Source organism: Copidosoma floridanum, unplaced genomic scaffold (genome assembly GCF_036245765.1).
Source record: "Copidosoma floridanum isolate Cflo_tuat_1 unplaced genomic scaffold, Cflo_Japanese_pri ptg000011l, whole genome shotgun sequence".
NCBI classification, from domain to species: Eukaryota; Metazoa; Arthropoda; class Insecta; order Hymenoptera; family Encyrtidae; genus Copidosoma; species Copidosoma floridanum.
Genome location: NW_028321888.1, coordinates 12,839,067 through 12,861,320, shown reverse-complemented (window position 1 = coordinate 12,861,320; position 22,254 = coordinate 12,839,067). Strand labels below are relative to the sequence as shown.

General features: G+C 30.5%; 1 protein-coding gene across 2 annotated transcripts; it reads left to right on the top strand.

Annotated features, from left to right (window-relative positions):
* Nucleotides 1–78: 78 nt before the first annotated feature.
* On the top strand, nt 79–18,035 carry LOC106643884 (galactokinase). Of its 2 annotated transcripts, XM_089589937.1 has the most exons (7): nt 79–207; nt 1,087–1,336; nt 10,257–10,446; nt 11,465–11,607; nt 16,013–16,310; nt 16,398–16,719; nt 17,647–18,035. In XM_089589937.1, the coding sequence occupies exons 2-7, from the start codon at nt 1,175–1,177 to the stop codon at nt 17,711–17,713; spliced, it is 1,182 nt and encodes a 393-aa protein (XP_089446063.1). In that variant the 5' UTR covers nt 79–207; nt 1,087–1,174; the 3' UTR covers nt 17,714–18,035. The 2 variants fall into 2 exon arrangements, with proteins under 2 accessions (XP_089446063.1, XP_089446062.1); XM_089589936.1 differs by lacking the exon at nt 79–207 and having other exon boundaries at nt 1,020–1,336.
* Nucleotides 18,036–22,254: the final 4,219 nt, after the last annotated feature.

The window sequence follows — 22,254 nt, the reverse complement described above, 5'->3', positions numbered from 1 at the left end:
AGTGTATTATTGACTGAACTTGTATTTTTTAGTAGTACGCACGCCGATCGCCGACGTTGTCAAAACTGTTTTCTCTCATTCTCCTACGCTTGTGTTCTAACCGCTAGTGTATAATATATGCATATGAATGTATATGCATCTGATTCAAGATTATGGGTACCGTCTACGCGTGTAGGTATAGGGTATAGACATAGAAGTGAGGATTGTGTAAGTGTGTAAAATTCTACAAAAAATTAATATTTGTTAAATAACATAAAAAAAATTAGAATAAATTACTGTACAGACTCATTTTTTGGTATCGATTAGACAAAATATTGTAGTGATCCTAAAAAGTCTCTGTAAGATGTTTTGTCAGTGATTTTAAAATTTTAAAAACCGATTTTTCAAAAAACTTGTAAGCCCGGTCTTTTTTATCATTTTACTGTAAGGACTGATCAAACGTCCAAATAAATAGTACAAAGTATGTAAAAAGGGCCTTTTAATAAATAATTTTTTTAGATGAAAGCAACGCCCGAAGTAAAAAAATATTCGTTTGAATTGATTAAAAAATTGGCAAAATTTGACCGAATAACTGAAAATTTTTTAATTGCACGGCCATTATTTTTTACTTTTCTCTCCAGTTCCCTCAAAAAATGTACAATCTGCAAAAGTTCTTAAATTGCATTCAGTTTTTTTATTAAAACTGAAAGAATGTATTGAAATGATGAAAAAAGTCACTAAGACTGTTGAAAATAATCTCCGTGAGTTTTTAAATCAAATGTATCAAAGTTGAAGACAGACTATAGCTCTAAAATGGCCCCTTAAAATTTTTTTTCTCCAAACAGTGGTTAATTTTTTGTGGAATCGCTCATCAGAAGATATACAAGATTACGTTACATAGTAAATAGTGGCGCCACTGGCTTGCATAAAACTTACAAGCGTACCGGCTTTTTATCTTTTGTTGCTGTTTCTCTCTAATTCATCTGAGCCCGTCTGTGGCTCGAGAATGAATTCGTTATATATACACGCTCGAGTTGATCTCTCGCTGACAGTCACCGATCTGCTGCGAGACGCACTACGTACTTAATTAAATTTTTGTTGTTGTAGTTTTTTAAAATAAAGTGACCGACACCCACAAACAATTGCAAAAGTGTCCCATCGAATTTCGTGGGAAATAGAATTCACGACAGAAGAAATGGCCACGAATTATCCCGAGGTCGAGGAAGTGAAGGCCAGGGCCCTGCAGAGTTTCGCCAAGGAATTCGGCGTGGCTGCGACCGTGTGCGTATGCGCGCCTGGCCGCGTGAACTTGATCGGCGAGCACACGGACTACAACGAGGGCTTCGTTTTACCGATGGTACATTCAAATTTTCATTGCATTTCGTTTTTTTACTTATTTCGGCGATTTTTTTTTTTTTTTTTTTTTCACTTCTTTGGGCTAATTTTTTAAACATTTACTACTATAGATGGAAATTGATAAAAGATACGTGACGTGAATTTTGTGGACCAAGAGTTTTTTTCCAGTAGTATAGTTTTATTTTTTTTTAAATACTCTCAGTTGAGTTGGACCTACAGCTAAGAAAGATCGTTTTGAAAATTTTGTTGCATAACAAGAGAAAAAATAGATACTAGATCAGTGTGTCCGACTCTAATATACCTGCTTTTTATTGCCTATACTGATAAGAGCTCGACATCTAATATGCACTGTGTAAGCAGATGCACCAATAACCTTTGCTGAGACGTAAGGTCAAGTGTGCTTCGATAGCGATTTTATCATCGTACCAATAAGTAGTTATCTCTAATCTCTCATGTAAAAATTTTGGTTTGCATATGCATCAAAAGCTAATCACAAAGTTTTCTCTATTATCGGTGAGTGGTCAATATGAACGCTTTACACCTACGTTTGCTTGGATTACTTTGAAAAGAAAAAAAAGTTTTATTTTCGGACGCTTGTTGCAAACGTACAATTTAAAATATAAATATTAACAATATTAATGGTAATACAATATTTATTACTTGCAAAATGCAAATGGATTCATATTTGTATCTATTACAGCTTAATGATGATAATAATAATAATAATAATAATAATAATAATAATAATAATAATAATAATAATAATAACAACAACAATAATAATTCCGCATACACTATGAATAAAATAATTTTATAACTACAGTGAAGGTTTTATTGAGTGGCTGCATATTTTTAAGGTGGCTCTTAAATTTTATATAATCCAAAGTTAAGTCAGTGTTCAAACTTACAAGTTTTGTACAATCGGGTGATACGAAGTTGTCCCTATATTTTTAACATTAATCAACGCAAATTTTCAAGTAAAAGTTTAGATTTTTAACATACCTTTAAGGGCCCTTAAGAGGAAGGTATTGTGAAAGTGGTAAGTTTTCTTCATGAGATGAGTATCGTGGTAGACAAAAAACGCAGGGTTACAGTCCGTGTGATGATCTCTCCAAAGGTGATAAAAAATATGCATACAAATTTTCCAAATTAGTGTTGTAAAGTATAAAAATCTTCCGGAAACATCATTTTAGTGTCTGACGTACAAACTTTTACGTAACATTAAAATCCATTGTTTGAGTAATGTGTGTCAACTTTATAAGCTCGTTCGTACTAAGAGATATGGCAGTAGGTATTTGACTGAGTTGAAATACTCTGAAATACTTTATTTCAGCTTTTATTTAAGTTACCCAAATACTTAATTACTTTATTTAAATTAAATATCTGAACTAAATACTGTATTTGTCATTATACTAGAATAATAGTTTAAACAAAATACTTAAAGAAGTATTAAATTTAAATAGAATATTTTAATCATTAAAAATTGTTTAAAATAATATTTATTATTTTTATTTAAAATACAGTATTTAAACTATTTTATTTCAAATAAAAACATTAAATACGTTTGTATGTTAAACGCATTTGTATTTAAATACGATGAATATTAAATACAACATTTGAATAGAAAGTAGTTCAAGTACTTTATTTCAAATAAGTTGTACGAAATACATTTTTATTTGAAATAATTGTTTCAGATACAACTGTATTTGATGAAGTTTTTGAAATGATTTGCTTAAATACGTTTGTAATTTTCTTAATTATTTCAAATACTTTGATGAATTACAATTGTATTTCAAAATATATTTAAATGTTGTCTTTCAAATACGAATGTATGAAATTAAAGCGTTTCGGGACCGCACCAGTATGGGTTGTTCCCGAGTGATTTTCCCACTCACAACTCATTCTCCTGACGAATGCGTAGCGGCTCCCTAAATAATTTCAATATTGTATGTATGTCCAAGCGCTGAGGTTGATGGATGTTTTTTAATGAAATAATGGCTCACCAGGTACTAGTTTTTTCTTTTACAGAACACAAAAACCCCAGAACTAGAAGTAGCTCTACTTAATTTTCGGCTTGAAAATGTCCTGTAATGGTTTCAAAAATTGAATATAAAAATAAAAAATTATAAATACTCATGCTCACGACTTTTAAAAATTATATAAGAGCTAATCTTAGATGCAAGGATTGTGGATATACTTTCTATTCAAAGAACTCACCTTAGGTTCTTTTATAAAAATTTAATATAGTTGGGTTTGTGTAATACTAGTAGACATGATACGATAGTGCTGATTTTGCTTTGAAACATTATACATTACGTTTAAATATAATAAGATAAAAAATATAAATTTTGAATTTCATGGTAATGCACCTTGTCGTGCAAAATTATGTTTACAATTCAAGCACGTTGAAAAATAATACTTATGTTTGACTCAATTATTTCCATTACTCTATCAAACACAAATGTATTTAGTCAACAATTTAATGAAATATTTTAAATACAATTAATTCATTAGATATTTCAAATAAAAAATTTTAAATACAGTTGTATCCAGAGTAAGTTATTTAAAATACATTTGTACTTGATAAAATAACTTGAAATACTGTCATCAAATATACATTTGTATTTCAAATACATAATTTAAAATACATTGACCAAATATAACTATATTTCAAGTTATTGTATTTAAAACATTTTATTTGAAACATTGTATTTCAAACAAAAAAGGATTTGGATTTTAAAAATTTTGTTGAATGTATTTGACATATTTTCCCCTAGAAGACAAAAGAGCATATAGGAGAAGAAAGAAGAAGGAAAATAACGGAGAATTTCGGAGGCCGACTCGCTCTCAAAGGGATGAGAGGAGTGTCGCTTACGCATCTGGGTGAAGCTCGAAGTATGTGATAAAAAAACAGGCAAATCGTACTTTACCAAATCGCCCTTATATTTTCTGATTAAAGACGTTGAAAAATTAAGTTTGTAATTGATTATAGTATTTAAATTATAGTGATTCCTGTAATAAATTATAGTAATTGATTATAGTATATAAAATACAAATGTATTTTACCAAGTATTTAGAATATAATACGTAAAGTACAACTGTATTTGATCAAGTATTTAAAAGCGAAATTTAAAATACATGTGTATTTGACGATATAACTTAAAATACTACCATTAAATATATTTGTATTTTAAATACATTTGACCAAACACAAGTGTAGTTACAATTCTCTACACTCAAAATATTTTAATTTAAATGTTGTATTTGAAATAAAGTAATTGGATTGAAAATCTTGTATTTTGTGTCTTTTACATATTGTAATGAAAAACTATAAATATTTGTTAAAATATTTGTATATACGATTTCATATAGTCTTTATTTTTTAACAATAAAACTGTATTTAATTAATAAAACAAATTTTTTTTTTAATGTAATTGAATCTCTTAATTTTTTAAATAGTAAATACGACTTCACCTAAGTCTGAGCATGTACAGATACGTTACGATATTTATCGAGAATCTTATTAACTTTATTGTTACATACATTCATATTAAGTTTTTAACTTTTGTGTTTCGAACAAAATATCTTAAATATTGTATTTTAAATAATGTAAATCAATGTATTCATTGAAAATTTTAGTATTTACAATATTTTGAATACTTTATTCAAATAAAGTAATTAAAAGTGTTTACATAACTTTAATTAACTCGTAATGTGTACTGCGAGGAAAAAATTTTCAATACGGGTGTCACTGAGGATGACACCCATTTAGCGCATTTTACATCTTAAAATTGTATTTATATAGATTACATGTATAGATATAATAGCATGTATATCACTGAAAAAAGGTGAAACCCGTGTTCATAATTTTTTCTCATAGTACATGACATTGAGAGTAAAATGAGCGCGGTGTTACCTTCAAAAAATTTTGTTTATGAAAATGGGGGACAAAAATGGGATAATTTCTGTGGATTTCCTCATATATGTACGTAATTATTTACACCAATCAGGAAATAACATTTAATTAAAAATACAAAGTCATTGTATTTTTTAAGTTATACATAACTATTACCAAATAATATATCTTCTATCATTTCTCAAAAGCCACTTGTTCTCTTGGTTTACAGTTAAAGTTTTTACATTGTTTTTGCGTGCTATTACATTAATTTTTTTTGGCTCATTTTTCTTTTTTTTAATTTTAATCATATTTCGTTCATTTACTATACGGTACGACTAATACGAAACTTTGGTTGAATTGAACTGTTGGTTCTAAAAACAATTTTTTTTTTTTATGATTCAAGCACATCTCCATAGTGAACCGATTATTAATCGCAAAACTCTCTCTTTCTCATAAGAAAATGTGTTAAGTGTTGCGATTTTTAAAAAAATTAACTGGAAAAATAATGTTGAAAAATTGATGCAGACTTCTCATAAGCTGTGTCGTAATCTATTGTTCATAATCGTTCATTTACGAAATATTTAAATATTAATTAAAATCACACCCAATTAACTTAGGTATACTCATTCCAACGATAATTGCACCACCTTACTACATAATATCATTTCATGTAAGGTGTATTTATATTTATAATTATATTATCTGCCATAAAATTTCATAGAAGTATAACTTTATAATATTTGGGTACCCAAGCACCCACTGTTCACTGGTTTTTGATATTTCGTCTTTCTCTCCTTACAGTCGGTGGCTTTTAATACTGTATAATTGGTCCGGACGGCTGAGACAACGATCTAGCATCAACCTTTGCGTTTAACTAAATATCTCGTTCACGTGAAAATTTGATATGGTGCATCGATGTTCAGGACAATAGTAGCCGCCTCTAGGACGCACCCAAAAATTTATAAACCCTATCCGCGTCAAGGTAGTTTGTGTATACCCTCGCTCGGGACGAAAAGTAACCACGTCGAGACATCACGGGCTATTTTGTGGCAGCTGTAGCTGCCGATGCCCCGCGAGCTAAGAGCTTTGGCTCGTCATTTTTGGGGCACTCGTATCAGTTTTAGTATCACTGTGATTATTTTAATTGACTACATGACAAGAAAATAAAAAAAATAATAGCTTTTGTGGAGAAAAAACAAAGCATGATGTGATGAGTGAAAGCCTCTTTTCTCGTACTATCTATTCACATTAGCATATTGAATAAAAATTCAAAGAAATAAATAAGGCTTTGAGAAAACTTTGTACAAACTATGTACTAATTTTCATCAATTTTTGTACCGTTTTACGCTTTTACAATACAAGCGTTTTTTTTTATTCAATTAAAAAAAAATTTTTTGTTTCACGTCAATACAGTTTTTTTTGTACCGAAGTAATAACGTTATATTTAGCTGTGTGGTAATTGAAACGATTTTATCTTCTGTTTTATTTGGCTGTTAATTAAAAGGTAAAATGTGACGATAACTTCGATGACTAATAATTTTTTTTTTTAAGTTTGTCATTGTTACAAAAATAAATGATTACGTACCATCAATAAATTGTAATAATTTTTTTACCAGATATGGTATTGGATCAGCTAAAAGTATACAACTATCGTTTTTAATAATGTTTGATCACTAGTAAATTAAATTAGAAACTGTGAAATCCTTACTGGAGTCATGGTTTTTTTTACACGGTAAATGATTTAATATTAGCAGTTTAGAATAACTTATAGACATGATGTAAATTTAAAATACTGAAAAAAATAAAAGGTGATCGATACAATGTTGAATTCTTTGGAAGAGCAATGATGAGGAGGATTATATAGATTAATAAATGAACACTTACATTGACGGATACTCGATTTCATTTGTATCGTAAAATTTTTCCAAATTTATTAAAAAATCTAGTCTTATTAGTTAGATGCATCTTTGATTTTAATTGTTTCAAGACACTCATTGTTATTTCTTAGAACAACATAATTTGGAGACAAAATCCTTGACATTCGAGAAATTCGTTCCAAAAGAGTTTTTAGGTACATTTGCACTTCGCGTGGACGTAGAAGAACTTGAGCTGTTGGAGAACGTGCCATATCTAGTGTCTTGCTTCATTTGTGAGGTACTTGCATACTTGTACATAGGATTCTCATAAGTGTACACAATCCGTGAATTAGAACTGTTGCTTGCCATTGTGAAGCGGATTCTATTTATTACGATTTTTAATTAAATTAGACTTCACAGATAACTTTGAATTGAAGCTTTTTGATATGTTCTTCCAGGCACTCTCGACCTCACGAAACAGTCGAGTTCCTATTTTTACTGATACTAGTGGCAGAAGAAACACAACTAGAAAAGACAATAAGGAAATGGAGAGAGGGTACTGTCACTCGTGATGTACTCGTCACTTATCGTATCACTTCGTAGTTGTATCGAACAAAAAGGTGGGAAGAATCACGAATAGCCGACGTATCCATCGATGTAAAAAAAATCCACTCATGTATATGAAAACAAATTCATATGGACATGCTCACGTGGTTTCTTTCTGAGTAATATGTGTAACGACGTTAGGCTAACTACATAAGGAAACACGATCGAAAACACGTTAAAAATGCCATTAAAAAATCATTTGTAATGTTACGTAGATTATCATGTGGGCTCTTGGTACTAATATTAATATTTTATGCGTAAAGCGTGAATGGAATTCAAAGCTTCACTTACTTTTTTTTTCAATGACTGGAACGATAGCAAAACCTGATGTTCCAAATACTAGAATATTCTCATTATCTATACTTTTTCATCAATTAGAATTCTTTTTACTTATTGATTGTATTGTGCAGTGGCTGTGCAGCGGACTTGGGAATAATGTTTATTTTAACTTCAAATTTTACAGAGCTGTTTATTTATATGTTAAAAACTAAAATTATGATTACAATCATTATTAATGTTATGATTTTTAGGATAAGTTTCAGGGCAGAGTCTTTAACGTACGGCTAGTTTCGTTACTCCTCATTTTACTTTTCTAAGTTTCATCTAAAATGTGGGTATCCATATCAGGCTTCAAGGATTTTCATTGCTATACAGATTTTGTAGGTATTTCTGTGGTAACTAAATCTATTTTTTTAGTCGGCTACTTCATTCTACTTGCATATAAAATTTATCAATTCACATGGGGTATAATTAACCTAATTAATGTATAATATTCATTTAATTTAAAAACAAAATCCCTTACAGCAGCCCATAACTTTCTCCCAATACTGAGATAAGCAAACATTTTTACGCCAAGAAAGTGCCGGTTTATTGTTGGTTTTTTTGTAACGTTTGATTTTTTTCAATAACACCTGAGTTAAGTTGAATTTTACAAACACTTCCTGATATAATTTTAAAATTGTCTATTTAAATAATTTATAAGACATTGCGTATAGTATAGTAATAATAGACGTAACAGACATAAATTTGTCTTTCAATTAATTTAGAAGTCGATTCCGTTTCAAACAATTATTTTTTAATTCCGTTTCAAACAATTGTTTTTTAATTTTATCATTTCATCACTCATGATGTGAGGTACAGGTATGAAACAACATAGTCAACTCCCAAAGCTTATAATAACTAAACAATTATATATGTCAATAAAATATAACAAAGAAATTGGGAAAAACACTTCTTGTACCACAAACCTCTGAAAACAAACTTAATTAATATTCATTACAATATTGTACGTGAAAAAAATATTTGAGTGCAATTCAAATCTTTGTATATTTTTATCAGCAAATAAAAGTTTGAGCTCCTAGAAATCCGATTTAACAAATTATTTCAAATGGAGGACAAAAAGTAAATAAAAATACCGAAAAAAGCAATAAATTAAAAATAATCATTAACAAAAGTATACTAAATACAATATTTGTAAACATTTTTTTATCAGGATTTTTATATTTATTAAAATGCTTATTAAATACTACAGTTAAACTTTCAATATAAATAGTATGTTTTGTATAGTAAATTAGGTGAACGTATTGTGTCAAGAATATTTCAATTACTTGAAGTGGGTTTGAACGCTAAGCAATTTTTATAATCACTCGAAGAAAAAATAGTTTTTGATATTTGCCTTATAGATAGTGGAAAAAATAGGAGTCACATCTTTATCCAGCAGCGATTTATAAATTAATAAAAGAGACAAATTGTAGGGGGGTGTGGGGAGGCTTATCGAAATGAGAGGGAGAGGCTATAGCGAGTATTTGAATGATTTGGGGAGGGGCTAGACCGAAATTTCATTAGGTTAAAATAACGGAGAAATTGAGTGATATTTACCTTATGTTTTTCTGGACCGTTCTGAATTCAACATGCTTTAGAATTTTTTAGATACCAAATTGATAAGAACAGAAAATTTTTTTCCGCCTACGACTTGTCATAAATGACTAATTTACTTAAGGTTACCATTCCGAAAAGTTGAGTGTAGATTGATATGCCTAACCCATTGCAACATTTCACTATTTTAATTTTTGATTATTTGTAAGAAAAGAACAATAAGCTACTTACAACAAAAAAAAAAAGAAAAGAAAAGACTTTTAGATTTACTACAGTACATATATCCTAACATTAACGTTTAAAATACATAGTTTCTCAAAATCAAATCTTATTCTTAATGGATATGGCAAATTCTATTCCTTGTAAGAATTTTTGAAAAAAAATTCGAGTGTTCTTGATCAGGAATCGAGCCAACAACCCGTTAAACTGTGTTGATTCCCCAGCCAGTATGCTAATCCCCAAGTCAACCAATAGCTTCTTTTTTAATTTATCATACATTTTTCCTAAGTTATTTTTGTACAAATTCCCGTCAAAAACGAATCGGTTATAACACCCAGCTAATTTTCTAAACCATCGTGCAAAGAATCCTGTGTCCTTTTGATTGTATTAAAAAAACTGCCCTTTTAGACTAGTCTATCTTTGTAAAAAATACTTCAATTAACTGTAGGTACCTATAAATGTTACAGGCGCTGCCAGTGGTCACAGTGATTGCCGGCAAGCCAAACGACAATACAAAAAGCTGCAAGATCGTGTCACTGTGTGAGGCCATTGGCACCCAAAGCACGGCGGAATTCGATTGCAGCAGTCGTGAGACAATGAAGCCTGGTGAGCCCAAATGGGCAAACTACGTTAAGGGCTGCATCGCTAATTTTTCAAGTAATGTTATTTTTTCCTTCCTGTTTCGTCAAACCTCACTTGTACCCCATGAAAGAATGATGATGGTCAAAGCCGCTTCTCTATTAACAAATTGTGTTTTAAGTTACAAAAGTACTTTTTTTTCGATTTTAAATATCTTGGAAATGAAAATACCTGGAAGTCTGAAACTTTTAAAAACTGTTGCACATAATAATTCAAACAGACCTCCAGTTTTTAATTTTTAAAGTAGTTCATGCAAGTTTTAGGTATTTCGAAGAAGCAAAAATTTCCATAAATTTGTTAATGAACAAAAGCTTTTAGTGTGTTGACAATTTAAGGCATGTTCTTTTCTTACCTGGGCTATGCATGAATGAGAATCAAAACAGAAATAGATAAATTAACCAAACCTCAGGTGTTTGAATTTTCTTAGTAATGGATATGGTACGTATATACAGTGAAGTAAAAATATCTTTTTCTTGCTCGTGTTGTGCTCATCTTGTTTTCTGTATATCATCTCCGAGATAAGTCATCTCCTACAATTAGGTTGATCTCGATCTAGAATTTTGGAGACTTCTAATGTCCATCTAAAAGACGTCTTTGAAGGTGAATTTTTTCGAACCCCAAAAATGTCTTTAAAATAGAAATTGAAAGTTTACAAGATATCTACAAGAAATCTTGAGAAAATGTGTTTGCGGGGTTGTCTTAATCAAATTCATTATTAGAGAACAAACTAGGGATTTGTTCATAAATTTATTGTCTGATACCATGGAGGACGCTCATAATAATGAAATTATCAATTTTAATAGTAAGGCATAATTACAATCCAACCGTTATATGCTCAAACTAATGTCCATGTCACACACGATGTATCAAGTTTCGCGATCATTAAAGCATTCTTTATTTTATGATGTCTGGAAAGGAAATTTATTTAGAAATTTAATGAAAGGGATACAACCAGAGGACGTTGTGGATGTTTCAATTAAATGGACTGTATGAATCGAGTGCCAATAATAATCTATTAAATGTATCATCTTTCCAGAGCCAATTCCAGGATTCAATGCTGTGGTTGTTTCGACAGTTCCCGTCGGTGCTGGCCTCAGTAGTTCCGCTGCATTAGAAGTGGCTACATACACATTCTTAGAATGCATGACGGGTGAAACTTCAACAAGACCAGAAGACAAGGTAAAGTAGTAATTTATTGTATTGTTTTTTCTAATTTTTTACCATTTTTTTTTTTTTTTTTAATTTACTTAGACTTACAATGTGATTTTGGAATTGTTTCTTGATTTTTCTCCTCTTTAATCCATAATTGTCAGGTTTTACAAAATCTAATAAGGTAAAGTACCCAGTAGTTGGATAGAAATAAAAATAGCACCAGTAGTTGGACAGTCTAATATAATTAACATTTTCGAATGGAAGACGTTTTCAAATAGGAAAAAAAAAAATTTATTTATAATCCATCAATGCACAATAATGCCTGATGAAAAAATTTATCTTTAAAACTCTTTTTCGTTTTTACGTAAAAAAAAAACATTTTTCAAATGCGAAGCATGTAAGCTTGCTGTCCAATAATAGATCCCTTGAATAAAATAGAAGTGTTCCTATACTCAGGACTTGGACACGGAAAAAATCGCCAAAAATTATAATTTATAGTTGGGCACAGAACGTTCAAGTTATTTTCTAACTACAGTTAAGTTGCAAAATGTATATTATTATAATTTTTGTTGAGTTTATCAGAGTTAGACCCATCGAAAAATATAAATAACTCTGTCCAAGAGTAGCTTCCATTCGATAACATAAGATTTTTCCTATACCTGGTACTTGGACAGTAAAAAACACTTAAAATTATTGATTGTAACTAAATTAACATAGTTATGTTACTGTTGAAAACTAAAATAAAGTTGAATGATGACCAGAAACTATACCATGCAGTGAAAAAGATTATAATCATTGAGTAGTTGAGAGATGTAAAAAAGCATTTTGAAATTAGGTCCACCCTATAACCTCCTTTCCATTTAATTGACATAGGGTATAAAACTACTAGTCCAAAGTCTCATGTTGGTTCCAGTACCTGGTCATGAGTGTCCAGATACTGGGTCTTGATGATTTTTCTTTGATATTAATTTTTTCTTTGTTTATTAAGCTGATAATTAAAATTTTTTTCTCATAAATAAAAAAAATTTAAAATAATTAATACAAGGTTTTTTTGAACGTCATTTTTTGTTAGTTTTTTATAAATCAGCAAAGAAAATTTCGACTGTCAAAAGTGTCCAACTATTGGGTACTTTACCTTAGTAATGCAGCTTTACAAGCTTAAATTTACATTTCTTACCATGGGCACAAAGTGCAACTGCCACTTTGCACCCTTGTTGTCTTTTTGTGCCCACGGACAGAAAGCGATTTACTGGGCGCATAGTGTACCCGCAAGTGAAAAATTGCACTTTGCGCCCTTGGTAAGAAAAACAATACACGTGACTCGGGAAAACACGTACAACAACCACGTCCTTCGAAAATTTTTTGGCATTTTGTAACGTCAATGCATGGGATGCTTTCAATCCAGACTAAGTACAAGAAAATAATAAGGTGAATCTTCCTTTTTTAATTTTTTACACTTGTATACCAATAACATTTTTTTCATGCATATAACTCACGGGTTATATAACTCTACAACGTATTTTGTATTTTTTCGCAAAGAAAACTAAAAAATATTGTGTAAAATTTTTATTCTATTAGAAAAAGTATTTTTTCCGCCCTCGGGTGGTTTTGGGAGGCTGGTACTTCCTCGGGCGAAAAAGCAGTTTTCCGGAACTCGTTCGAAAAGTCTTCGTTACGTCCCTCGCCTTCGGCTCGGGCCGCAAACAAATACTTTTCAAACTCGTAGGAAAACTACCATTCCAACCTCGGGCGTTTTTAAAGGTCGGGTGTGCCCTCGATAGGAAAAATAGGATTCGCCACATAAGTGCAATCGCTCCGCTGCTACCTTACGTCCCTCGGGCCGCAATATAGCCCCAGAGACCATGGCACTTATCCGACGAAAACTACTATTATAAATTATTGATACTTGGACTCAATTTATCCATACTAACTAGATATAAATATTCGTGTTAAAAACGTATGGTAGCAATCGTGAAATTTTTTTAGATGAAACAAAATTTCCAACCTATACTGGCCAACAGGCCCATCTAATGTCCAAAAAATAACTTTAAACTTAAAATACAAACATTGGCAGCGAATAAAAATTTGATACATTTTTCGTTGTTTTAATTAATCCTATCATAAAAAGGAGATAGCGATTAGTATCGAACTGAAAGTTCAATTACATCGAATTGAACCTGAGATTTTATAAAATGTGCTGAAGTTAGTTGTAAGATTAGATGTCAAACTAACCTTTGGGTCACAATATGCACCCTTCGAGGCTAGTGACATGTAGATTCCTTGTAGTTTTAATAAAACCTTCAATTTTTTTTCTCCACTGACACTAATAAATGAATTGATATCTGTCACGGTAAGAGGCAGTATTAAATGAATCAGCATGGCTCCATGTAAAATATATTTAAAAAACATAAAAAAAAACGTATTTTATTTTATTTTACTTTACGTCTTTTGATATTAATGCTTTATTTTTTATCTTACTTTTTTAATTCTCCTAATGACCCTTTTTACTGAATAAAATTTTGTAAAAGTAATTATGGCTTCTTTTTGTTTGATAATAGTTCGAATCAAATGAAAATTTACTGCTTTGAAAGTAAGTGCATGATAAATGCAAGTGTAAACTTGAGATACCGCATTATTTGTAGCTAAAGTAACTTGAAAAAAGATCTTTAAGAAATCTCGAAGGTAAAAATGTTGTAGTACCTATGATTAATAGTATGGTCTTGTTAAAATTTATAGCGATGGACCCAAGAATCCGATTATGCAAGTAAAATAGTTTGAACAATGAAAGCTTAAGATTAATCGTTCCTATTTTCGATATTAATTTACCAAAAATCGTAGCCATGTAGGTATTAGTCAGAAAACATATGTAGTTGATTTTCATTTTTTTTTATAATTAACAATTATACTCATTTACGGATGTTAACTTCAATAAATAACAGTCAATTAATCAATGTAGTTAAAATTCAAATACTAAATTATTGTGTAATTCCTATACAGGTATGTCTCGCTTGTAGTTACAAAAAAAGACGGGTTACGAAAAATAATATAAAAATTCCATGAAGTACCATTAGTATTAAAATTTGTGCATTGATTTTTTTACTACGCCATAATACTTACATTTTTTAACTCCATCCATGCTTTAGTAACAAACTACAAAACGCAGTAAAGCGCGTCTCGGTTTTATTAGTAATCGAATGAATGACGAGTTACGAAAACAAGATATCAGTATCGCAATAGGCCATCAGGCTAGTACACTGTTTACTAAATTATAAAACCTGCAATTCAATCATGATATAATTTTTTTCAGAAAATGGAGGGAATGGGGGATAAATAAGATATGGTGGGATGAAACAAAACAAAAAAAAATACTTTTTTAATGTTTTACGAAATATATATTATTAAACCTGAAATAAAAAATATTGCACTCGAAGAGTTCCTGAAAACAATACTTTAAACATTTGTTTAAAAAAATAATTAATCGACATTCTTAAGACTCTTGAGCAAACGCTAAATTATTTTAATATCAGATTAAAAACAATACTTTTTAAAGTTTGAAAAAAAAAATCTCGAAATTATTGTACGAAAATACGGAATCTATCGTTCATCTTGAGGAATCGACTTGAAAATATAGAATTTCGAGGAAAACTGCAAAGTCCAGGCCGTAACTTCAAGTTAGTTGAAAAAAAAAATTTAGATTCAGTTTCTCGTGTGAAATGATCTCCTGAAAATAAATATGCATGATGTCAGATCTAAAAGTTTATCCAAAAGTTTTTAAACAAATTTTTTTAACAAATTTCAAAAATTGTTTATGATTCCTGGAAAAATTGTTCCATGTTCTTTGGACATCAAACGAAAATCTCTAGCAATTTTACTTCAAAGTTAATACTTTCCAAGATATTATTTGTTTAACCCTCGAAAAAAGGGAAAATGGCAATTTTTAATAATATAAAAAACAACATGAAAAGCGAATAATTTCAATGTTGTCATAATTTTGAAATAATCTGTAAACATCATTTAATGTATAGTCTCAAAGTGGTTTAGGTTATTATTTTATTGCAACCCCTTGTTTTTTAATATATTCTGGGCACTTTAGCGAATAAAAAGTTTATCTATACATCCATAGCTCTTGTTAGTAAAGCAGCATTTATGAAAACAAAAATAATTTGTTTCGCGATAAAAATCCGTAAATTTTTAATTTAGGAGACTAAAAAGATGGTCATATAATGCGTCGTAATTTAAAACAAAAAATTCCAAATAAAGTTCAATTGTATTTTTTAAATCTTGTACAAAAAAAGTCAAAGATTAAAGCACCATTTTAAAGAGCCATTACATTGGGTAATCGTGACCATTATTTTCACACTCCAGATGTCGAAATATTACATATCGCATGAAGTAAAAACAAACAATCAATCCATGGTATTCGCGATCACAGGCGCTGGCATGCCAGAAAGCCGAGCACGAGTACGCGGGCGTGCCATGTGGGATAATGGACCAGCTGATATCAGCGATGGGCCTCGAGGGCCACGCGCTCCTCCTCGATTGCCGGGACCTCAGCGCCAAGCAGATACCGATGCAGCACCTCGGCGACAAGGTCTTCCTCATCACGAACTCCAATGCGCCGCACAAGCTCAGCTCAAGCGCGTACTGCGAGCGCCGCGACTCCTGCCACGAGGCCGCCAACCTCCTCGGCAAGAAAAGCCTGCGCGAAGCTGACCTGCAGGATCTCGATGGTATATATATATATACACACATCCATCTACTCAAGGTGGGAACAGCGCGTGTTGAATTAGCAAATAAAATTCGTTTGTTCCGTGCAGTGCTGAGGTCGAAGAACGCGAGCGAGGTGACGGTCAAGCGAGCACGTCACGTCATCTCGGAGATAAAGCGCGCGCTCGAGGCAGCGCAGAGCCTCGAGAACAACGAGCTCGAGCGCTTCGGGCGGTTGATGAACGAGAGCCACGACTCACTGCGCGACGACTACGAGGTGTCCTCGAAAGAGCTGGACACTCTGGTGTCGATAGCCCGAGGAGTCGACGGTGTCCTCGGCAGTCGGCTAACGGGCGCTGGATTCGGTGGTTGCACCGTCACGCTGCTCAAGAGGGACGCGGTGGATACGGTTATCCGGCTCGTCAAGGAGAAGTAGGTTACGCTTTTCTCTTTCGTTGGAGTTTTTGTTTTATGCAGTTCTCGGGTAATGCATATTGGAAGGTCGATTTGCTTCCACCACAGAATTATCGTTAATTTTTTTTTTTTTTTTTTTTTTTTTCTATTAATGCAACTGGTGAGATTTGCCGTGTATTTTTTTCACAAGGGGAAAATTAATAATTTGGTTTGATGTCAAAATTTGTATTTTTATAGTTTAAGCCTCTCTTAGTGAATAACTAACAATAAGTGGTAAGAATTGATTATTAGAAGTAATAAAAGCTACATTTTAGAGTGAGAATCAAATTTAATAACTGTGATTATTAATTGTCATTACTTATTTTTATTTCTTATATTTTTGCAAGAAACGATAACTTGTTGGCACGTAAAGAAAAAAATAAAAACTGATATTACGTTTTATACAGATTATAATTGATTATACGTACTATTTATTATCAAATAATATAACATTTTTGAGCAACTGATTAAAATTTCTTAAAATTATTGCTAATTTTTCATAATAATGGTTTATAGATAATTTAATGACGGAATAAAATCGTATTTCATATTTCATTTTACAGTAAGAAATAATAAAATATTAACTGATTATAATTATTGAGAAGGAAAATATTATTATAGTCTCAATTTTGACTTACTTATTTGTTATTAGTTTTATGTTATTATTTATTTTAATAAAAAGTTAAATGGGTTACAAGGGAATTCACATGTTTATATTGCTCTGTATGTTTTGTATGCTCTGGTTATGGATGTATAAACAAATAAATAAAATTAATGAGATAATTGCTCGGGTGATTATTTTGTTTGTTTGCAGTTGACAGTTGAAATCATGCTAATATTGTGTTCATAATTTTTTACATATAAATAAATAAATGCTTTGATTTTAACCTAATTTGATATTTTCAGATACAGTGGAATACCAAGCTTCTACATAGCAAAGCCATCATCTGGTGCAAGGCCTTTGCAAGTGTAACGTTTTAGTGATGTTATTATTTAGAAAATAAGCAAACACAATAACTGAGATCGCAGTGTAATTATTCCTGTCATTCGGAATTTTGGTAATTTCTTTATAAGAAATTCATATCGTCAAGGATGACATAATGATGTAATAATTTTGTAAGATCGATGCTGCATCTGCGGAGCTGTCTAAGACCAGCTGGTAGCACATGCTTATAAGTCCTTTTTATGATATTTAAGTTTGAGACTTAAAATTCAATGACTTTTTAATTGAGTTAAGCATTCTTATAATTAATTAGAATGATAAATCATCTTTATGTTGTGAATATAGAAGCGTATTCAAAATTTTTTAATGTGATTATTTAATGAACCTATTTCATATACTTTAAGGTAATTGATAAAGTTGATGTCTTAATACCCTACCGTAAGTTAATCGATTTGTCCAGAGACTTTAACCTTAAAAATAAGGATTTTTCGGAAAGTTTTTAGACTATCATACAACTATTTTTTTTTTCTATGGAATTCCTCCAGAAAGCTGAAAAAGTGATAAGATCGAGTTATTTAATTTTGGAATATTAAAATACTGTAGAATTAAATACGTAATGTGTTATATTTTTTGATATTTTAAGTTATTTTCATGTTATTACTACAAATTACACATTTTTACCTCCACCAAATGCACTGTGCCCAGTCAAAAAATTTTTATTAGTTTTTTTTACAACTATTTTATTTAAAAAAATAATTTTGTAAAAAGACCAAATCATAATTTGGTAGTTCTGCTTGGGGTAATTAATATATTCTGTTGGTCATGCATGATTTTATAAAAATATGTCAAAAAAATTTTAATTTCCAAAACGTTTACACAAAAAAAATCAAAATTTCAAAATAAACTGATATAAAAATTTTAGCACATTTAGCATATAATTTATTTCAACCAATTATAAAATATAATTTATTACAACCAACTGAATTTTCATCGTCTGAAAGAAAGGAATTTAAAAAAAAGTTGTATTGCAATATTATGGAACTGAGATGTAAAGAAATCGCTTTTTTTAAATTACATTAAAATAAAGAATAATACGAAAAAAAGTATTAAATCTATTAGGTCGATTATCAAAAAAGATCAGGCATGTATTTTTCAAGGGGGAAGGCTAGTTGCTAATATTTTCTGTCAGTTGTTTTCTCTGTCAATAGTAACAGCGCAATAATTTTGTGGCTCTTTAATAGATGTGCTAAAAAATGTGTTAACAAAAAATACGATTGGTAATGATACATGGAATCATCTCTTTTTTGTATTGCAAGAAAAAATTCGGATTATTGAACAATAATCGTTAAGAAAATTCGTGTGGTCTTGAGCAAAAGTGAGGGAGTAGCAAACGTAATATGTATACAGATTGTATTTACAGCCGAAGGGCTGTCCACAGGATTCAAAGATTCAAGAAATAATAACAATTCAATTAGGATTTAAATCTTGAATCACAAAAAAAAATTTAATTTAATTAAATAACCTTTTAAGCAATCAAGCATCGGCGATAAGAAACCCAATAGCTTATCAGTATATTTATTGACAATATCTGCCTTGGTAAGTAAGCAGCAGTAATAAAAAACCCAACTGTTTTTTTGGAATTAAATATTAAAATAATCTTTGAGGCAAGTAAGCATCGGCGATTAGAAACCCAACTGTTTTTCACTAGATTTATAATTAAAATAATCTTTTAAACGAGTAAGCATCGGCGATTAGAAACCCAACTATTTATTTGACAATTAATTAAAAAAATAATCTTTGAGGCGCGTAAGCATCGGCGATTAGAAACCCAACTGTTTTTCACTGGATGAATTAATAAAATAATCTTTTAAACGAGTAAGCATAGGCGATTAGAAACCCAATTGTTTTTCACTGGATTTATTTATAAAATAATCTTTTAAAAGAGTAAGCATTGGCGATTAGAAACCCAACTGTTTATGTGACAATTAATTAAAAAAATAATCTTTAAACAAATAAGCATCGGCGATTAGAAACCCAAGTATTTTTCATTGGATTTATGAATAAAATAATTTTTTAAAAGAGTAAGCATCGGCGATAAGAAACCCAACTGTTTTTCGCTAGATTTATTAATAAAATAATCTTTTAAACGAGTAAGCGTCGGCGATTAGAAACCCAATTGTTTTTCACTAGATTTATGAATAAAATAATCTTTCCAAAGAGTAAGCACCGGCAATAAAAAACCCAACTGTTTTTCACTGGATTAATTCATAAAATAATCTTTTAAACGAGTAAGCATAAGCGATTAGAAACTCAATTGTTTTTCACTAGATTTATTTATAAAATAATCTTTTATTGATTTAATTATTTAATTTAATTTTATCGATTTAATTATTTTATTGATTTAATTATTCGTGCACTCCGATAGGGTATCTCTTTTGTTGAACGTCAAACTAAAATTATTTTTCCAACAAATAATCAGATATTTTGTTTAATAAATTCAAACTGCAGTTTCAATTGACAAATACTGACGAGCAATTCGTGTTTTTCTGAAAATTGTCCAGTACTGCTCGTAAAAAGATATTTCGTACGGTTATCCTGCCAGTGGCATCGGTATCTATTTCAAGAATTTGTGGAATCTGCAACAAAGTCAAACAGATAGTTTGTATACTCGCTCAGGACTCTATCGCTCGGACAACGAAAAATTTATCCGTGACAAGAAAAAACAATTAGGATTTTTTCATGACAAGCTTATCTCCAGGTATTCACTAATAACACGCATAAATGGGAGAACAAGATAAACAGCATGTCTAGATCTCTATATTACTGTTGTATAACTCTTTCATATTGTAATTATTTATTTGAGTTGAAGTACAGTATTAATTGTATGAATTATACCAATTTAATCAACCTTGCATATGAAATATAACTCCTATTCTGTTGAAAATTGTCCAAATTAAATTATTCTAATATTTCAACTACTCGCTGTTACATTTAATCATATTTAAAGATGTAAAAAATAAAATGCATAATTCCACAACAAGGTCAAACACACATTTATTGATACCGACAATAACTTGTATACTAAAGAATTTCTCGTCGAACAATACATTTCATTATTTTCTACCTCTTTATGATGGTAAAATACCTTAAAGCAACCGACTCGGATTATTTGTCCTTGAAAATCATTTCTGCGCTGATCAAAAGTCAGATTAGTTGCCCTTAATCCTTTCTTTTCATCCCAAGTTCCAAAATAACTTTTAATCAATTCTCGATCCCTTGCAATTTGGTAAACTTCGCTAAGCTCTCGAGCATTTATACCCGTAATTTTCTGCACTACGAGAAATAGGCAGTTGAAAGAAATGTAGTTGTTTGAGAAAAATTCATCAGCTTTTGTTTTTTCACTCAAAAAAATCATCCATTGAATGTTGTCCGTTACAAACCACAAGGATATTTTTTAAAAGCGTATCGCACACTCAATTACTGTGATTACAAAAGTAGTATAAAAACGTATACAAATAAATAAAAACTGCTTAGCAAAAACTATCTTCAGATCGTGAAATCTGTAAAGTGGTTCTTGTTTCTTTAATCAAGTTCACGACTACAAACATTTTTTATCAAAACAAAATAACCAAAATTAACATAATGCTAACTTTAAGAAACTGTTTCATCTCTTCGGAGTCATTCATTAGCACGATCAAGGTATTCTGCAATTCAGAAGTATCAATTTTCATCTAGAAAAAGAAGTATCAGAGAACGTTAGTGGCATATAAATATTTTAATAAATGATCAGTACTTATTACGAAAATCATTCAATAATTCTAGTATGATTGTCTGTCAAATCATGCATGTATTAGATGAACTGAATGCATAAAAATGATGGTTCTTCCTCGAGTAGAAATTTTTATGTTTTACCGAAATGTTAAAGTCATATATAATAAATTATAAGGCCATCATCACACGTAACAGCGCGATGTATAAAATATTTTTATGCTTGCAGAGCCCAAAGATTTTAATTCAAGGACTATCTTGTGTACAAATATACAAATAAAGCTGTTTTTCTTCTTATGGACCAAATAATCAAGTATATAATCACTTTTATACGCAGCACAAGACAAACTTGACTTTTTATGCTAATAATTATTTATACCCCGTCAAATAGTAATGTAATGCGTCCAACTACTTTTATTTTTAAATAAAAGCCACTGTGTACTGATAATGCCTGAAAACGATCTCGGTAATCCTTTTTAAAATGTAAAATTTAATAATATTAAATATTTTGTTCAGAGATTTTTTTAAAGTCAAAAAAATGTATCCAGTTGCTAACTAAAAGTTTTGTTTCATTACCCTTGATTTAAAGACTTCTATCTAATTAAAACATATTTTTACCATCGGCAAATAGATTTTCATGGTATCAATAAGTTTATTAAGCACGTGGTATGGATTGAAAAAAAAAAAATTGCAAAAATTTGGGTGCGCACAACCGCGCTTGAGCCAGGTATTAGCTGACCTGTCATCCCTAGTAGTTGTTATTACAATCTTCTAACACCCTAAGTGAGGCTCCTGGCTCAGTT

What these genes read in the sequence shown, in the direction of transcription:
- LOC106643884 (XM_089589937.1), top strand. Translation starts at nt 1,175, where the DNA reads ATGGCCACGAATTATCCCGAGGTCGAGGAAGTGAAGGCCAGGGCCCTG. An exon ending in AGGGCTTCGTTTTACCGATG is followed by an intron (nt 1,337 to 10,256) that starts GTACATTCAAAT and finishes TAAATGTTACAG; the next exon opens with GCGCTGCCAGTGGTCACAGT. An exon ending in CAACAAGACCAGAAGACAAG is followed by an intron (nt 11,608 to 16,012) that starts GTAAAGTAGTAA and finishes TCGCGATCACAG; the next exon opens with GCGCTGGCATGCCAGAAAGC.